We start from the raw sequence: 16,938 nt of genomic DNA on the forward strand, positions 1-16,938 counted from the left end.
AAGTGGTGACTCGACTCTGATTCTTCTTTTGTGAGTCTGACTGAACTCGGACCTGAACACAGAGGACTAAACTCTGACTTTCAGGGACTCAACTGCAACACCGCCTCGAGGTGCTCACGCTCAGCTCACTCCATCACAGGCCGAAGACCCGGGTCCCCATCACCTGCAGGATGCTGGTGCAACTATCACTACATATAACAAGAACAAAAGACTCAAGAGAAACACTGTTTGCTGCCTGACGTTTATTCATCTTTGCAATGTCTCAAGAACTGAGGGTAGTTCTGTCGTTTTAAAGATTTGTGTTTGATGGATAGTCAGATCCTTATTGGTCAGCGCAACAGTGACATCACACATCACTGGTCATCTAGCATCGGCCTCGACTGGTGATATAGATTTCCTCCCCGGTGTCCCTGAAGGTAGAAATAGATCACAAAGATGATTTTGAGAGGAGATCATAACTCTTTCAATCAGTGTGATTAAAGCATACAAAAATATCTTAAGGTCATTTTAATCTGCCAATTCACAATTGTGGCTAATTTTTAAATCCTTCCACCACCAGAGGGCAGCAGCCGTACTTCCTTAAAGTTTAACTGAGTGCTGTTGATATAATGTGAGAGTGCTGTTGGATGGACGACTTGTTTGTACCAGGGGAGCAGCTCGCTCGGCTGGTGGTGAAGCTTTCAGCGGAGTGTCTGCCCCCTGGTGGCTGGCTGCTGTATAGGTCAAAAAATCTGTCTCCCCCATTCATTTGAATTGGGGAGCAGTCAAACTTTAAAAAATAAATACACGTGGTACGAATGTTTCTCACATCCGTATGCTGTGGTGATATGTAGTTAGTATTTGACTGTTTTGTGTCCAAGGCCTCTTTTTTCTGAAAAGTTTCTTTTTCATTAGTTATTAGAGTTTAAAAAACGGGGTTTTACTTCCTGCTTTCCTTTGATTCACAGCCGCCGTGGAGTGAAACTTCAAAGGACACACAGCGTCTTGTGACGTTACGCTGTAGGGCGGAGCTTATTACAGTGGCTTCACAGGCTCTGGCTGCACAATGGCGGCATCCAGGAGAGGGATTTTTTGGCTTCAGAACCGTACAACAGGAAGAGGCGAAGCAACGCTGTCCATTTTTATTGACAGTCTATGACTTGTACTTACTGAATGTCTGAACACATGGCACACTTGTTGGGGTACGTCTTTCCATTGCTGCCACACACAGGATCGTAGTTCATGGGGCACATGATAGGGCCAGACCCAGCTCTGAGGCAGTCAGGCTGCCAGGACACAAAAAACAACAGACACAAGATCTAATGAGTTTCAAAACATGAGAACAGTGTGAATTAACGTCAAACCCCTCCAGTGACACAATTTCTGCATTGCTTATTATTAACATTATTTATTTTCACAGGTTACAAACCCCCCCCTTCTTGGTACCTCAGGTATCACACTGGCACCTGTGAAGACAACAGAACAAACATAAAACCTTAACTGTATTAACAATTTACTCCATATCTTTAAAATTGCTGCAAAATGCAACTACATGAGCTCTCCACATGATACAGAGCAAAAAATATCAAAAAGAAAAACTATGTTAAATTTCCAATTAACTAAACATCTTATATTAAAGAAACTTTTAGACAACTATTTCTTTCTTTTCCTTCTGCATTCTCTAAATGAAAGTGCTTTTTTTCTTTGTTTTTATTTTTATAAAAACATTCCTGTCAAGTGTTCACCCCCTTCTTGTAAATAACAATTCTTGCACAATAATCATTGTAATGCATTACCAAACATTAATTAATGTCTACTGCTCAGAGTTAATTAATATATTATTAAGCATTAATAAAAGTTACATAATGTAATTAGTTAACCATTAGTAAATTCTTTCTGGACCCTTATTGTAAAGTGTAACACATGTATCCCTTAGGTAACACATACGCTGAACCACTATTAGATGAAAGGTAGTTGAAGCAACACATATAAAGAATTTTACTCATTTTATTTAAAACAATAAAACAGATTATCACATCTCAACTCGCACAGAGGAGAGCTTTGAACAACATGAACATCTCTTAGCCACAAACATGAAAATGTGGTGAGGGGGCATGAACATAGCAACACAGTGTGTGTATGTGTGTGTGTGTTTATGCTGCAGAGCAATATCAGGCTGCCCACCTGTTTACCCTGCCTGGAAATGTCCACTCCCTGTCGATCACTCTTCCCATTCAGTCAGTCTACCCGTCTGTCCATCTACCCAATCTGTCAATCTCCTTGTATGTCAGTCTACTTGTATGAGTCTACCCCTGTCAGTTTCCACACTGTCTACAGCATTCACTAATGGTTAATTATGGTTAAGTAATGCTTATGAGGCACTTAAGCAATTATAATGAGTTACCTAAGGGATGCATGTGTTACACTTTACAATAAGTCCAGAAAGCATTTACTAATGGTTAACTAATTACATTATGTAATAAGTATTAACGTATTAATTAACTCTGAGCAGTAGACATTAATTAACTGCTTATTAATGCATTAACTAATGTGTTAGTTAATGTTAGGTAATGCATTACAATGATTATCAAAAGTTATTAAACTGTTAATTAATGCTTAATAATGCATTAACTAACGTTTATTAAGGGACCCTTACTGTAAAGTGTTACCAAAAAACATAATAACAATGAGATAAAAATAAATAAATAAAATAATGAGATAAAATAACTAAATAAATAAATGAAGTAACGAGATAAAAATGAAATAATAGAATAATGAGATAAAAATAAATAACTAAATACAAAAATAAAATAATGATAAAAATAGATTTAAAAAAATTTTGAGATAAAAAGAAATAACTAAATACATACATAAAATAACGAAAAATTTATAAATAAATAGAATAATGAGATAAAAATAAATAACTTAAAACATAAATAAAATAATGATAAAAATAGATAAGAAAATAAAATCATGAGATAAAAAGTAATAATTAAATACAGAAATAAAATAATAATAAATAAATAAAATAATGAGATACAAATGAATAAATAGATAAATAAAAAAATGAGATAAAAATATAACAAAAAATCCACAAAACTATTTATATATATAAATATTGGTTATAGTGTATTTATTCAGCACTTCCTCTTGTCTTTATAAACATTCAAAGCACTTCTTCATTACATGTCACTTTCTTGCTTTCACCCAAAAATCCTGCTTCATAAAACACCAAACAGTATTAAGTAAGCCCATCCACACAGGTACAGCCCCCGGGCAGTGTTAGTTCAGGTATCTTGGACACTTTTGAGTGTAGAAAGCCAGATCTGATGACATACGCCTAGTTGAGAGATGACCGACTCTATCACTGAGCCACATTATGATGTAGTAAGAGACAATAACATTTGCAAACTCCTTGTGTGTGTGAACATTTTTGATTTGAACTTAATAAAAGTGTTATTTTGCGTTACCTGCAGCCAAAGAGATGAGCAAGAGTCCCAGAAAAACAATGCTTCCCTTCATGATGTCTGAGGATGATTAACTCAAAGGGACCAGAAACTTCTGAATTTATCTCTGCTGTTTGTGGACACAATCATCATCTGGGGGCGTGTGTGTTAGTGTGCCTTGGAACTTGACAGGAGTAAAACAAACACACAAATGCACGTACACTCTGTCAGCACACACAAACAGTCATGCCAAAACATGCAGTGAAAAACATCCTTTTAAAATTGTTGCACTGATTTTCTTCATGTTTCAACCTGCAGGGTCAGCCTTTGTGAGATGCCGTGTGCTGAAGTACAGGTCCACTAAAAACAATCATTAAATGGAAGCTAAACACAGTCTGAGTGGGTGAGGCAGCTCCCTCTGCTGGTGGAAGGTGGTGGAGTCAGATGATGCTGTGAAACGTCAACTATCACAGAGGCCTTCTTTTTCAAGTGCCTGTCTTTCAAAGTGTCCTCATCTCTCTGGCCTTTGTTTTCTTTATAACCATCTGCAGGAGGGAAAATAAATTTGACTTAGCACAAATTACAGACATGGTCCTGTTGGAGCTTTATTTAATAGAGCTGTAAAGGTTCAACGGTCTGATATTGACCTTTCACCTTCAACAAGACTCTCCCAGTGGCTTGTCAGTCATCTTCAGGGAGCTTACAAGGGGAGAACAACATGTCTGAAAGCACAAGTGCTGGTGTACAATCCTCCACCTCAGGAATAAGGTCATGTGTGCTTCAGAAGCTAAACAAAAGTCTGCAGCAAAGTAAGGAGGAGAAAAGTAACTTAGTTCACTTGGCTTTAATCCATGCTCCTCCGGGGGGTTAACTGTTATTTGCAAACCCATGAAATGAACAGCAAAGTTCCCTTTTGGTCGACACACCCTGTAAAACACAAAAATATCGGGGATTGCGCCTCCACCAACTTGAGGAGTCCTTTAGTGGGACTGTCTCAGGCAAGGAAGGCCTGCACATGGGACTGTAACAGTCTCTGCTCTTCAGTCTTTTTGCACTTTACCTTACTCCTGCAGAAATCTTGATAGCTAGATCTCTGCACGAGGCATCACCACAAAGTTCTCCACGTAGCATTTGTTTAGCTGAAAACTAGCTGCAGAATTAAACCCAGCGAACAGGAACCTGTTTGGCGAGCTCACATGTATATTGTGTTTTTTGGTGGATGGAGACAGGGATCACCCAGGGCCAATTTGTGGCTGACACTAACAGGCCTATCAGAGAAGCATTTCTCATTTAGTCTGTGAGCAATCTGGATTACTCAGCAGGTTCTGGAGACAATGTAGACCCACTGTGACCAGAGGAAGAGCCACCAACAAGTGCTGTGTACCCTTTACCCTCCTTTTATTGCTTACTTGCTTACTTACTTACTTGCTTGCTTAATTGCTTTACTTGGTACTTAAGGTGTATGCATAATGTGCAGATTTCTGTAAGAAATTTCCTCCCCACAAATTATTGTCAAAGTGAGACACATGGGCAGAGGTGTATGATGAAGAATTTACTTCATATTTATAATGTTTGCTTGTACAGTAAGCCTAAAGAAACACAGGGACATGATATGACACTGACATTTTTGTCAGTTGTATAAAATTTGATTTAAACAGCTCCAAAACCGAAGCCATTTCAGTCGATTACTGTAACACACTTCTCATTGAGATCCCGGGGTGTCCAAAGTACGGCCCGGGGGCCAATTGCGGCCCAAGATCCATTTATTTATGGCCCCAAGCTTCCATCTTAAAGTGTGTTATATATAGCATTAATTAATAGCATTAGAAATTAATCACATTCTGAATCATTTGTTCATTTGCCGTTTCTTTCAAGCGCACACACAAAACTAAAGTCAATCCAGAAACGTCTCAGAAAGCTTCACATGGACTACCTGTCTAAAGCTAAAGCTCTGGGAATTCTGCAAGACGGCAATTAAGAAGAATCACAAGAACTCTTAAAGTTGACAGGTTTTCAAATTAATGATTTTATCATGATGTGAAAATGTTCTTGATGAACACTAAAAGTTCAGAAGACACAAAAGAAGACACGACAAAATCAAAATTATTTTATACAGTCTATGGGCTGAACAAGCTCCGAGCTCTGACTCAGTGACAGACCGGATATTGTTGTGACGTAACAAAAACACTGAAGTCTGAAACGGCTGGTTTCACACACATTTACAGAAAGGTGGAGAAATCAGAACAGGGGCAGAATGGATTCTTTTCATTCTCGGGGGGTTTGTAGACATGACAGGGAAACATATTTCAGGTAAAGAACCATTAAAAAGTCCATTTTGCATGATATGTCACCTTTAAAATCAGCTTGCCATTAGTTTTTTGTTTTAGTCCTAGTAGTTGTAGTCCAGCAGGGAGTGAATCCACGGGGGTGAGGCAAGGAGGGGAGGTAGCTGATACTGCTGCATGTTGGACACTTTCTCTCTCAGCGTGCTGCCAGAAAGCTCCCCTCAATAAACTCCATCACCAGCCAAAGTTCAGAGTCTGGACACAATATGTGCAAGATGGAACACTACCAAACCTTATCTAAACATGACACAGCATAATTCAGTCTGTGTTGATTGTTAAGAGTTTTAAGTTGGAGCAAAACTTTAGTTGTTTCCTCATTTCTGTCAAGGTTGAAGTTTTGTTTTGAGTGATAACAAAGAAGAAAAACACAGCGAGGTTATTTCACAGATTTAAGTTTATTATCAGTTACAATGACAAAAGAACCGAGGGTAGTTTTGACATTTCAAAGACTCATGCTGAGTGCTTCATCTGATTGGTCGGATTAGCAGTTACATCATCCCCAGGAGGTCAGTCAGCAGCTCTCCTCTTTGGCGACTAAAACGTCCATCTTGGTCATTCTGCGGGGAAAACCAGATCCCAGTGATGGTTGTTGTGACTCATCGGTGTCGGTAAATCAGGCCAGTCATAAAATCTCAGTCATAAAACAGCTGAATTATACAAAATGAGCTTTTTTTGATAATCTAAACACATAAAAACTGCCTGACTGTGTTTAAAAAGTTGAGCAACAGAGAGGACAGAGATATCAGAGTAAATGTAGAAGCCATCAATGAGGATTTCTTCTCACGGCTCATTGTGTTTTTCTTTGGCTCATCAGTGCTCTGACCATCATTTTCTAGTAATGGCTCATGAATTTCCTGCAAAGATCAGCTGATGAATACCAGACCAAACTGGAAAAAGCTTAAATCAGCTGCTGCTGTCAGCCAATCAGAGCTCAGCACTGAGGCTGCTCTCTTTAAACCCATGCGCCACCAGAGGGCAGCAGTGCGTCAGTATCCTCAGTGAGAGTTTATCTGCATGATGCTGATGCAATGTGTGAAGCTGTGTGAATACAGCAGCTGTGTGTACTCACTGCCTGTGGGCACACAGGGTACACTCGTTGGCGTATGTGTTACCATCGCTGCCACACACTGGAGCGAGGTTCAGAGGGCACGCCACAATCTCCTCCATGTCAGGACAGGAGGGCTGCCAGGACACAACAAAACAACAACACAACAACACAACAACACATGAGATGATGTGCTACTTTCTTCACCTCAGACGGAGGTGAAATCACATCAGCACCGCTTTCTCATTGTCAGTCTCTCCTTTGTAAAGATAAACCCACCTTTCTCAGGAGATCAGAGTCCTCACCGGCATCTGTGAAGAGAGAGGAGCTCTTATGATAACATACATTTATTAATACATGTATCAATAAACCCAATACTCTTTGACTTTCTATATATACATGAGCAATCCAAGTGATTCTGGGATGCAAAATATCATAAACGTGCAAAAGTGACTAAACTCAGAGGTTCAAATGTTATGTCTTCATTGGAAATACCCAGAAGATGAAGGTATGGGAGTTCCCGTGTATCACTTATGGTACATTTTCATGCATTAATACATCTCTGAATGTATTCATCCATTCATTATCTTATTGAGGGTCACAGGCGGCTGGAGCTGGACCCCAGGAGCAGGGCCCTTTAATCACAGGGCCGACACGCAGAAATAATCATCCAAGAAAGGCCTCTGCCTGCAGGGACTTTATCCCCTCAGGTCCATGCATAAAGCTCCTGGTTGGGTTGAGTTTGGTGACCCCTGTGGACAAAACGAAACTATCTCTTTGCTTTTCTCCTATACGTTTGTCTTTAGTTTTTACTTATCCTTTCTAATATGGCTTTAATCTCGCAATCAATCTTATTCTATGTAGACTAAATCCCAACAAATGTTCTCCTCAGACTCTTTCCAAACAGAGCAGGTCTAGACCGTACTCTATGTTCTATTATTAACTGTAACGCCAAGCATATCATATTTGATCCATCAGTTTTTGAGACCTCTACATCATCAGTGTGATATATTTTTTTCTGAAAAACCCTGATGTATACAATCAGAGACATGCAGTGCATGGATAATCCACCAGGTGTGAGTAATTCATGCAGCAGAAGGACGTCACTTGAGACTTCCAAAATGTCAGCTGTGGATCAGAGACCCACTCAAGGTTTTTTAAGGGATATTTTTACCAAGTTTCAAAAAGTTTGGATGAAAAAAACTTTCTATATGGAATATGGACAAAAATAATTTCTGTTTGAAATTGTATTTATTTATTTATTGATTTATTGATTGATTGATTGATTATTTAAAAGGACCATGCATATTAATTAACACTTCTGTAAATATAGCAGAGTTAGCCAAAAGGCTAGTCTACATCTGTAGTCCCTTGCCAGATGTTAAAAAGGCCAAAGATTAAACAAAGATAAAATAGAGTAAAATAAGATCAAAATAAGAAGGTAGGAGAAACCAAAACACCAATAACTGTGGGAAAAAATTTGAAGAAAACTCAAAGTTTGACAAGCACATTTTGTTTCTGTATGTTTTGGTTTGTTTAAAAATGAAGAAACTTTGTGCAACAAAAATTTGCACCAAAAATGCCTGATGTATCAAATATGATACAAATTAAAACCCATATATAAAAATAGCAATTCAATTTTTATTTTTTTGTCAGAAGGTCCAATAAACACTCCATTTTCAAATAATTAGAATTTCCTAACAATTATTTGATGGTTCAGGCTTTACAGGGTTAACAAAGACCCAACATCAAGACAGGATCAGATGCAGTCCCCTCTTACAGACAGGACTCAGTCTGATCTCATCTGAATCCACCATGAGCAGAGCACTTTGCAGCATTTAGCAAGTTACAGTGGCAAGGACAAACTTCCTTTAACAGGCAGAAACCTCCAGCAGGACCAGACTCATGATGAGCACCATTTGCATTATTTTGTATATCTGATGTATTGTGGTGTATTGTGCTACACTGAAATGCCCTGTCCCTTTAAATGAACAAATTAAACATCCTTCTGCTGTGTTACTCTGGCCTTGAGAAGCTCAAACACTGTTGCAGCAGCATGTTGTAAATGACTCTGGTCTTGTTTGCTTTTCCAGGTCATATCTATGCATTGTAATTCATTCTGGTTTGTTCTACTGCCAGCTATAAAACTCCTCACAGGAGCTTTAACCCAGTTAAAGAAGATAAAACATACATATTTTGTTTTAAACATGCATGTATATTCGTCCCTCTCTCACTTCTCTGCCTCAAGGTGTGTTTTTGTTCTCATGTAGTGTCAACAAATCAGCCTTAAATCTTCACTTTAAAAGATACGATGTTCCTTCATGATAAATACAACCTTTAAATTGATCTGTTGGCTTCAATCTAAAGATTGTAGTCGGCATTATGAAGTATTGGTGTGTTACCTGCAGCCACACAGATGAGCAGGAGTCCCAGAAAAACAACTCGTCCCTTCATGGCGTTGGTGGATGAATAACTGGGTGACAGAAACCTCTGAGGTAATCTCTGCTTTTACAGGCAGTATAATTGTGTGTGTGTGTGTGTGTGTGTGAGGATGTGTGTGCGTGGGAGCACAGCAGGTGAAAAAAAAGACACACAAACGCATGCACACTCTAGAACATAGTCATCAGCACACATTAACACACACACACATGCCCAAACATATGACCTTTGTTCACCCACAGTCGCTCCTCTGTGGGAGTTTTTCACACACATATGAAAAAAGAAGAGGAGATTTGTTTCAAAATGTATGAACTTCTTTATTTATTAATGCAAAGAATACCTATACACAATGAGTAACAGACTCAAACAGCTGTTTAATACTTAAAAAACATGTAAACAAATAATATTGAGCACGAGAAGAGAAATGTCACCACCTTACACTCGTCCTGTGTTTCTCTCTATCTCACTGCGGACTCTGCTTTCTCTCTATTTTCTTCCCTCGACCACAAGAACGCCTTTGTTCTCATTTTCAAGACGCCGTAACGCAGAGGTGTAGCTTCCTGTAGCGTGGATTGTTTCTGTGTTCCAGTGCAGAGATTTGTGTTTAAATATCTAATGTCTGAAATCCCTACTTTGACATGTTTGACGTCTCTAAAGTGCTCACGTTTAGCAGAGAGGTCGTGTGACGCCTCTCTGCAGAGGTCGGATCCACAGATAACGGACCCCCCTCGAAGATTTGACATGACACAAAGCACCCGTAGTGACTGTGTGTCACTGTTAAAAAACCTGGGTACAGTTTTTGGACTATAAAGCATTACAAGCACAACTCTGAGTCGGTGTGGTCCCTGGGTAGGATTAGTCTGGCCTCTGAACTAACTCTGGAAACATATTTTAGCACAAAGTTTTAAACTTCACGTCTAAAATTTGAGTTACTGACGCGACAGTAAACTTTTGTGTGGCAGCTTGGAAGTTTGGAATTTGGCAACTTCACCAGAGGATAAAAAAAAGAACTTGAACGCACAGATTGAACTTAAATGTGCTTTCTGTTTTTAGAGGAGGATGTCTGAGTGAGCTGGTGGATAAAGAACCAATATCAAAGCACATTGTTAACTTTACAAAACAGTTGCCTCCTCCAGATTATGCTGGTTGATCGACAATACATATTCAGCTTCTTTTGGCACAGATAATGTTTGTTCACTCCACTGGTAACGTTTTTTTTTTCTGACTCGACATCACAAAACTGCTACTGTACATAATATCCACATCAGTGATGGCTCAGGTCTCTGAAACTCTCGCATAGAAAGCAAATGCATGTGGAAAAGCAACAACCTCGAACCCCACACGAGCAGAGAAGCTGTTAAACTTCCTCCTTCGCACTCCCAGCTCCAAGAAACATTTCCTTTTGATTCTCTCTCTTCTCCAAACTCACATTTTCAAAGAGCTTTTTGCTATTTTTACAACAGAATATAGATTTAGACTCCGCTTATGCGTCAGTAATCCAACAATAAAGCACAATTCAGTCTCCTCCAGACCTTTACAAGCTGATCTGACAGCATGCTCCTGCACACACACACAGAAGTGCTGATAGTCCAGGTGTGCAGGCCAGTGGAAAGCATGCAACATATATTTCCATCTTTCAAAAGCCCAGTCAATAATCTTCTCCGCTGACGTCACTCCGGCCAGTTTGGATGGGTCACCTTGCATCCTTCCTGATAATCCTTCAGTTCCTTGTAAAGAGGACGGGGCGGGCTGCGCCGTCGTGTACAGACATCGAGTGTGTTTGTTTGTTTTGACACATTTTAAAGACAAACTTCATCCATCGTCTCCGCAGAAAGCTCCTCTTTTGTGCTTTGATGCATGACGGTATCGGTCGTGTACATTCCTTAGCAGCCCACAAACATTGTTGTTTATTATTGGAGTGCTCAGATTTCTCTCTCCACCAGTGTAGGCACTGTGCTGGACAATGTCACGGACACTGAGAACCACGAATAAAAAAAAGACAACTTTGTCATCAGTCTCTAACTCGACTGTTTCCAACCAAAATAAGACAGAAATAAAACTTGTTATTAGGTCTATTAGAATCAAACGGTCTTTAAAAAACAACAAATTAGTAAAAAAGGATATTTGTTTGATTTCTCTTTGTGTTGAAATCAATAGGATTGTAAATACTTCTTTTTTAAACCAGCATTTGTTTTACAAAATAACTGCTCTGGGTAACCAATAGAGAACAACGTCGTCTGATAGAAAAGTAGTCTGTCCTTGTTTTAGTCGTTGGCAGTGAATGAACAAAGCTTTTTTTTTGCTGTTGTGAAAGTAGCACAAACACGTCCCACCGACTACTGCGGACTACTTTTAGGACCGCAGGGCTCAGAGATATTTCCTTCGAACGACTCCGCTCTTCCTCGAGTCGCAGAGCTGCGAGCGTTCCAGTCCAACACAGGATTATAATCCTGCTGCTTCAAGTGTCTGAGTCTTTCCTTCTTTCCATCCGTCTAGTGAAGGAGAAGCACCGGGCTCCTCCCTTCACTGGAATATCTCCTCATCTTAAATATATTTATTTATATTTCTTGCATTGATTTGCATTGAGTTCTCATTGTTTCAGTGGTTGTCATGAACCCTGCAGTGTCTGCCTTTGTAAGAGGCTGTGCGCTGAAGTGCAGGTCCACTGAACAATGATAATTAAAAAAGACTAAAAAATAGAATTAAAAAAAGTCAACAGAGTCTGTTTCCCTCCCCCCGAGGGTTAGTGGTCCATGTTTTCAGGGTGTGTGGGGCGGAGGATGAGGGAGGCATCACAACTCCCACTGATGGTGGAGTCAGACACAGCTCTCTCTGGTCTTGTCATCCGTTAGGAAAGAGTTCAGCTTGGAAATGTCCACTACCACAGCGTCCCTCTTGTTCAGGTGGACGTCTTTCAAATGGTCCTCGTCACTTTGGTCCTTGGCAAAGTTTACAAACACCTGCAGGAGGGGGAAGAACCAGGAATTAGACTCAGCCGTAACTAAACAAACTGTGGTGTTGATTAGGGTTGCAAAGGGGTGGAATATTTCCAGAAGGTTTCCTGTAAATTTCCATGGGAAGTTAAGGTGGGGAATTTTGGAAATGTTCCAAATTGGAAACTTTCCATGGGAATTAATGGGAGTTAACTGGGAATTGAAGGTAACTTAATGGAAATGTATCATATCCAAGCATAAATATTTGTTTTGTTTTAAGCAGACATCCATCCAAAATAGAAATCACCTGTGCATGTGATGGAGGAATGCACAGTGCATGAAGGGGGCGTGGTCTCTATAGCCCTGCAGTAAGCAGTGTGCTATGTGCATATAATTGAGGAATAGCAGAGATATTGAACTGTTCTTGCATGAAATCTGGTTGTTGTAGTCAGGATTATGCTAAAATATAATTTCCCCAACTATATTTAAGTTCCCTATTAAGAGCCAACCTTCAATTTAGTAAACTCCTGCTTTATTCCCATGAAAAGTTTCCAACTTTGAAAATTCCCAGAATTTTGCAACCCTAGTGTTGATACAGTTGAAGTCTTATGTGTGTGCTCTTACTTGGTCTAGAGTAGTCTGGGAGACGGAGTAGTCCTCTATGCTGAGCGTCTCCTTGTTCGTGGAGAGCAGGGAAAAGATGCGGGCGAGGGAGGTGAGGGAGGAGGGCAGCTGATACTGCAGCATGTTGCGATGTTTTTCTTTCAACGTGCTGCCAGGAAGCTCCCGCTCGATGAACTCCATCACTGGCCGGAGGTCAGGGTCTGGACCCGCCACCCGCAGGATGATTGTGTAACCATCGCCGAATCTGATATGAAACAGGACATCAAGAGCACGATGGGTTAAATACTGGAGGGATATTACTTTTTTATCTGGTGTGATCTCTGAAAAGCTTCTGCAGCTTGACACCTCACCTGTTTTTGAGATGCTGCACGCTGCCCAAACAGCGGAACCTGCCGTTGACCATGATGGCCATCCTGGTGCAGAGAGCTTCACACTCCTCCATGCTGCAGGAAAACAAAGGTTCACACAGGTTAGAGATGAGACAGAGAGAAATCAGCACAAAATACTAAAGAGAAATCTTCTCTTTGTTGCATCCTGACTGCACAGAGATGTTGTTCAGGTTCAGTCTCACCTGTGAGAGGTCAGGACCACAGACCGTCCCTCTTTGATGATGCTCAGGATGGCGTTCCACAGAGCCCGTCGTGCTTTTGGGTCCATGCCTGTTGTGGGCTCATCCTGTGAACAAGGGAACAACAGATTCTCAGCTGGTGCTGCAAAACGGTTGAACACACAACCTACTGAACCCAGAACACTGTGGGCGCCCCAGCTGCCCTGCTTCAGACTGAATAAATCACATGTCTCAGCACGTGTTGGAACATGCTCCACTCACCAGAAAGACCACAGGAGGTCCTCCGATCAGAGCGATGGCGGTGGAGAGTTTCCTCATGTTGCCTCCGCTGTAGCTGCCCGCTGATTTGTCCACATATTTGACCAAGCCCAGCTTCCTGATGCCCCACTCTGCCACCTAGTGGACGAAACCAAGACTTCATGAGTGTCATCCATCTTAATTTACTTTGGAGAGAATTAATATGTATATATTTGTTTAATAAAATCAGACTAAAAGAACACGTCCATGTGTGTTTTTGAGTCACTGACCTCACAGACTTCCTTCTCCGGTACTCCTCTCAGGATGGCGTAAAACTCGAGGTGTTCTCTGCCCGTCAGCAGGTCGTTGATGGCGTCAAACTGAGGGCAGTAACCCATGTTCTGATGCACCTCGTCTATTTCTGTGTTCACACTAGAGAGAGGAAAACAAAGAGGAGAATAATGAAGCTTTATAGGAACTTATTCAGCTTGTACTGAACATGTTCCCTCACAAATTCATTGATGCTAAACATCTCAGCAGTAAAGAGAAAGCTTGACAAGTACAAGAACTCAAATGGATCTGATGTGTCCAGGTTTCTCACCTCTTGCCGGCGAGGTAAGCCTCTCCGTTGGTGACCAAAGAGTCTCCTGTCAGCATTTTAAAGGTGCTGGTTTTCCCTGCGCCGTTCACTCCCAGCAAACCAAAGCACTGCAGGAGAAGAGACACAGTGTCAACACCATGCCTGCTTTCTAATCATGTGAGTATGAAGTCTGTGTTTTATTTTATCGTACCTCTCCGGGGGGGATGCCCACACACAGCCTGTCCACTGCTGGCTTCTGTTTCCTCTTGTAGATCTTGGTGAGCTGCCTGAGCTCCAGGATGTCCGTCTGTCCCCCTCCGCTCAGGATCCTCTGCCGCTCTCTGGCCACGTCTTCGTCTTCTTCTCCAATGGGCTTCAGGTGACTGGTGGACGACCTGGCCTTGATGCAGAAGCGGTACTGGATGAGGACTGTGATGGTGAAGAAGATCACTCCCTCTATCGCCATTGCGAACAGGTTTTTCCCCACCATGTCCCACGCCAGAGGGGAGCGGAACCGGTTTTCACCTGCAACCAGAACCGGGGACAAGATGTTAAAAATCATGCAAAGAAATCTACCTTTACTTCTCTTCAGACACAAAAAGAGGTGTTTACAGAGATCTGCTGTAATTACCAAATCTCTCCAAAGCGTCAGCCATGGCCTGGTTCTTCACCATGTCGATCAAACCTCGACCCAGACAGAAGTGAGGGAAGATGAGGAACACGTTTTTCAAGATGTCGTTGATGCCACCAATTTCCTGAAAAGGGGAGAACTCACAGTCAGTCCAAGACATCCTTTTCTGCACATTTAAAGACCTAAAAACAATCAGCTCACGATCTGAGTCAAAGGGATATGGGACTTTATTTACATTGCTTCCAAAGAGCTCCAGGACGAAGGTGGAGACGCTCCCGTTGATTCCTATCAGTATGTTGACGCTGGTCAGGACCACGTAGGCCGTGCTGGGGATCTTGAAGAAGAATGAGGCCGGGTACATCAGAGGAGTGATGGACCAGCTGGGGAGAGACATGAAGATCATTTTACATGAGATAACGTTTTATAAGTAAAGGTAGGAACAGCTAAGTTGATTAAGAGTGTGTTGAACGTACCCGTAGAGCAGCAGCAGCAGGGCCAGGACGGGCAGGTTGGTGGAGGAGACGTAGGCGTCTTGTTGGAAACACATAAAGATGATGATGACGAGCGTGGCAGGGACGATGTAGTTACACTGTAAGAGAAGAAGAGATGAAGAGAGGTTCATTTTATACACGATAAATGCATGATCTCCTGATGTAGTCATGTGAAGGGAGCAATGTTTCGCCTCTCACCATATCCCAGACAAAGTTGGCGAGCCAGTAGAGGAAAGGCTGCACGCCGCTGATGAACTGCATGTGCTTGGCCTTGTTCACTCTCTCTTGGATGAGGAAGACCACAAAACTGGCGGGGACGAAGGACATGGCGAAGATCACGCAGATGGAAACTAGCACATCGACTGATGTTGTCATCCTGTGAGAGCAGAGAGAAGAGGACAGGTAAGGGTCAGGAGTGACGTCTCTCAGATTGAGTCAACAACATGTTTTAAATGTAAAAGTGAAACTCACAGCGCGACTTGTGACAGCTGCTCCTTGGTCAGGTTGAGCGGGTGATTGAAGGCCGTGATGCCGAACTTGGCCGGGTCTTTGCCACCTTTCAGGCTCGCCCGCAGGATGCCGTTGTTCATCACGTTGAGGAAAGAGCCGATGCTGTGCCAGCCTTTGTTGTTGAACCAGATCTGAAGAAAGAGATGATTGTACTTTAGTTTCTGACATGCACAGAGTTTTAGTTTTATGATCAGATAAATGCAACAATTCTGCAGGAGAGTAAATGCATTTTTTGCATGACATTGCAGGGATATTTTAAACTCTAGGCTTGACCTTTCCAGTCAGTTATGATATGTTTTTTGGTTTTATGTAGTTGCATTGGAGCATTTTCAGTGTCTTCTTTGAAAAAAGCCAAAGCTGCATGCCCAAAATGTTCAAATTTTAAGTGCAAAATTGAGATTTTTATTTAATATTCATGCAAATTAACTACAAATGGAGATTCTTTTTTTAAAGAGCAAAATATGAATGAGCACTATGAGGTCTGTTATCTGCAGAACAGCAGGAATCACTATTAAGCCAATTAAGCTTAAATTATCTACACAGCCTTAGTGACAGTGAAGCATGTTGCTGCAGTGAATGAATGTCACAGCAGCACTGTTGAACAATCTGAAGAGGAGAGCCTGGAGGTAACCTGGAGTCACGTGCAGCTAGATGACAAGAGTGTGTGTGTGTGCGTGCGTGTGTGTGTGTGTGTGTGTGTGCGTGTGCTGACCTTGACGTTGTTCTTGGTGTCCAGTCCTTGGATAAAGTTGGAGAGACTGTGGAAGAAACGATCTGCAGCCGTTCCCTGGAGGACGAGGAAGAAAGAAAGAAAGAGAGAGAGTGTTATTTAATTCATAGGCAGCTCTGACCTGCAGTGATACAAGTCTTTCCAGTCCAGTGTTTGACTTAAACTCAGTGCGAAAGATCAAAATAATCTCGTACTCTCTCCAGACGGAAGCGTCTCCTCAGCTGAGCGATTGCGTCGTCGATATTGTCCGTGTGGGACAGAAGCTGAGAACTCCTGGCGCCGAGCGAGAAGCCGCCGTATCTGTGAGGAGAGAAACGGTTCAACCATCAGTGACGGACGCAGCAGAGAGAGACTCGATTTCTATCCTCCAACATTGAACT

At 41.5% G+C, this 16,938-nt stretch overlaps 3 protein-coding genes across 6 annotated transcripts in view; all 3 read right to left on the reverse strand.

The window, feature by feature from the left end:
- Positions 1-227: 227 nt before the first annotated feature.
- Positions 228-3,829, reverse strand: LOC117816453 (PI-actitoxin-Avd5a-like). 2 transcript variants are annotated; one of them, XM_034688731.1, is made up of 5 exons: positions 3,738-3,829; positions 3,450-3,609; positions 1,426-1,445; positions 1,150-1,265; positions 228-410 (listed from the first exon to the last, which is right to left on the reverse strand). In XM_034688731.1, the coding sequence occupies exons 2-5, from the start codon at positions 3,499-3,501 to the stop codon at positions 365-367; spliced, it is 234 nt and encodes a 77-aa protein (XP_034544622.1). In that variant the 5' UTR covers positions 3,502-3,609; positions 3,738-3,829; the 3' UTR covers positions 228-364. The 2 variants fall into 2 exon arrangements, with proteins under 2 accessions (XP_034544622.1, XP_034544620.1); XM_034688729.1 differs by having other exon boundaries at positions 3,450-3,760.
- A 2,317-nt stretch (positions 3,830-6,146) lies between these two features.
- On the reverse strand, positions 6,147-9,334 carry LOC117816332 (probable pancreatic secretory proteinase inhibitor). Its single transcript, XM_034688541.1, has 4 exons — positions 9,218-9,334; positions 7,095-7,126; positions 6,840-6,952; positions 6,147-6,327 (listed from the first exon to the last, which is right to left on the reverse strand). Exons 1-4 carry the CDS (start codon positions 9,267-9,269, stop codon positions 6,282-6,284), a joined length of 243 nt encoding a protein of 80 aa, XP_034544432.1. The 5' UTR covers positions 9,270-9,334; the 3' UTR covers positions 6,147-6,281.
- A 274-nt stretch (positions 9,335-9,608) lies between these two features.
- LOC117815651 (phospholipid-transporting ATPase ABCA1-like) overlaps positions 9,609-16,938 on the reverse strand; it is a 41,540-nt gene continuing 34,210 nt past the window's right edge. For all 3 annotated transcript variants that reach the window (XM_034687476.1, XM_034687474.1, XM_034687475.1), the window contains exons 34-48: positions 16,753-16,858; positions 16,541-16,615; positions 15,790-15,959; positions 15,517-15,694; positions 15,301-15,416; positions 15,063-15,207; positions 14,828-14,951; positions 14,408-14,721; positions 14,218-14,324; positions 13,907-14,048; positions 13,641-13,775; positions 13,383-13,486; positions 13,162-13,254; positions 12,812-13,055; positions 9,609-12,214 (exon numbers count right to left, since the gene is read on the reverse strand). In XM_034687476.1, the coding sequence (XP_034543367.1) occupies positions 12,071-12,214; positions 12,812-13,055; positions 13,162-13,254; positions 13,383-13,486; positions 13,641-13,775; positions 13,907-14,048; positions 14,218-14,324; positions 14,408-14,721; positions 14,828-14,951; positions 15,063-15,207; positions 15,301-15,416; positions 15,517-15,694; positions 15,790-15,959; positions 16,541-16,615; positions 16,753-16,858 (2,197 nt within the window). In that variant the 3' untranslated portion in view covers positions 9,609-12,070. The remainder of the gene's footprint in view (positions 12,215-12,811; positions 13,056-13,161; positions 13,255-13,382; positions 13,487-13,640; positions 13,776-13,906; positions 14,049-14,217; positions 14,325-14,407; positions 14,722-14,827; positions 14,952-15,062; positions 15,208-15,300; positions 15,417-15,516; positions 15,695-15,789; positions 15,960-16,540; positions 16,616-16,752; positions 16,859-16,938) is intronic.

This window comes from Notolabrus celidotus, chromosome 7, assembly GCF_009762535.1.
Source record: "Notolabrus celidotus isolate fNotCel1 chromosome 7, fNotCel1.pri, whole genome shotgun sequence".
Lineage (NCBI taxonomy): Eukaryota > Metazoa > Chordata > Actinopteri > Labriformes > Labridae > Notolabrus > Notolabrus celidotus.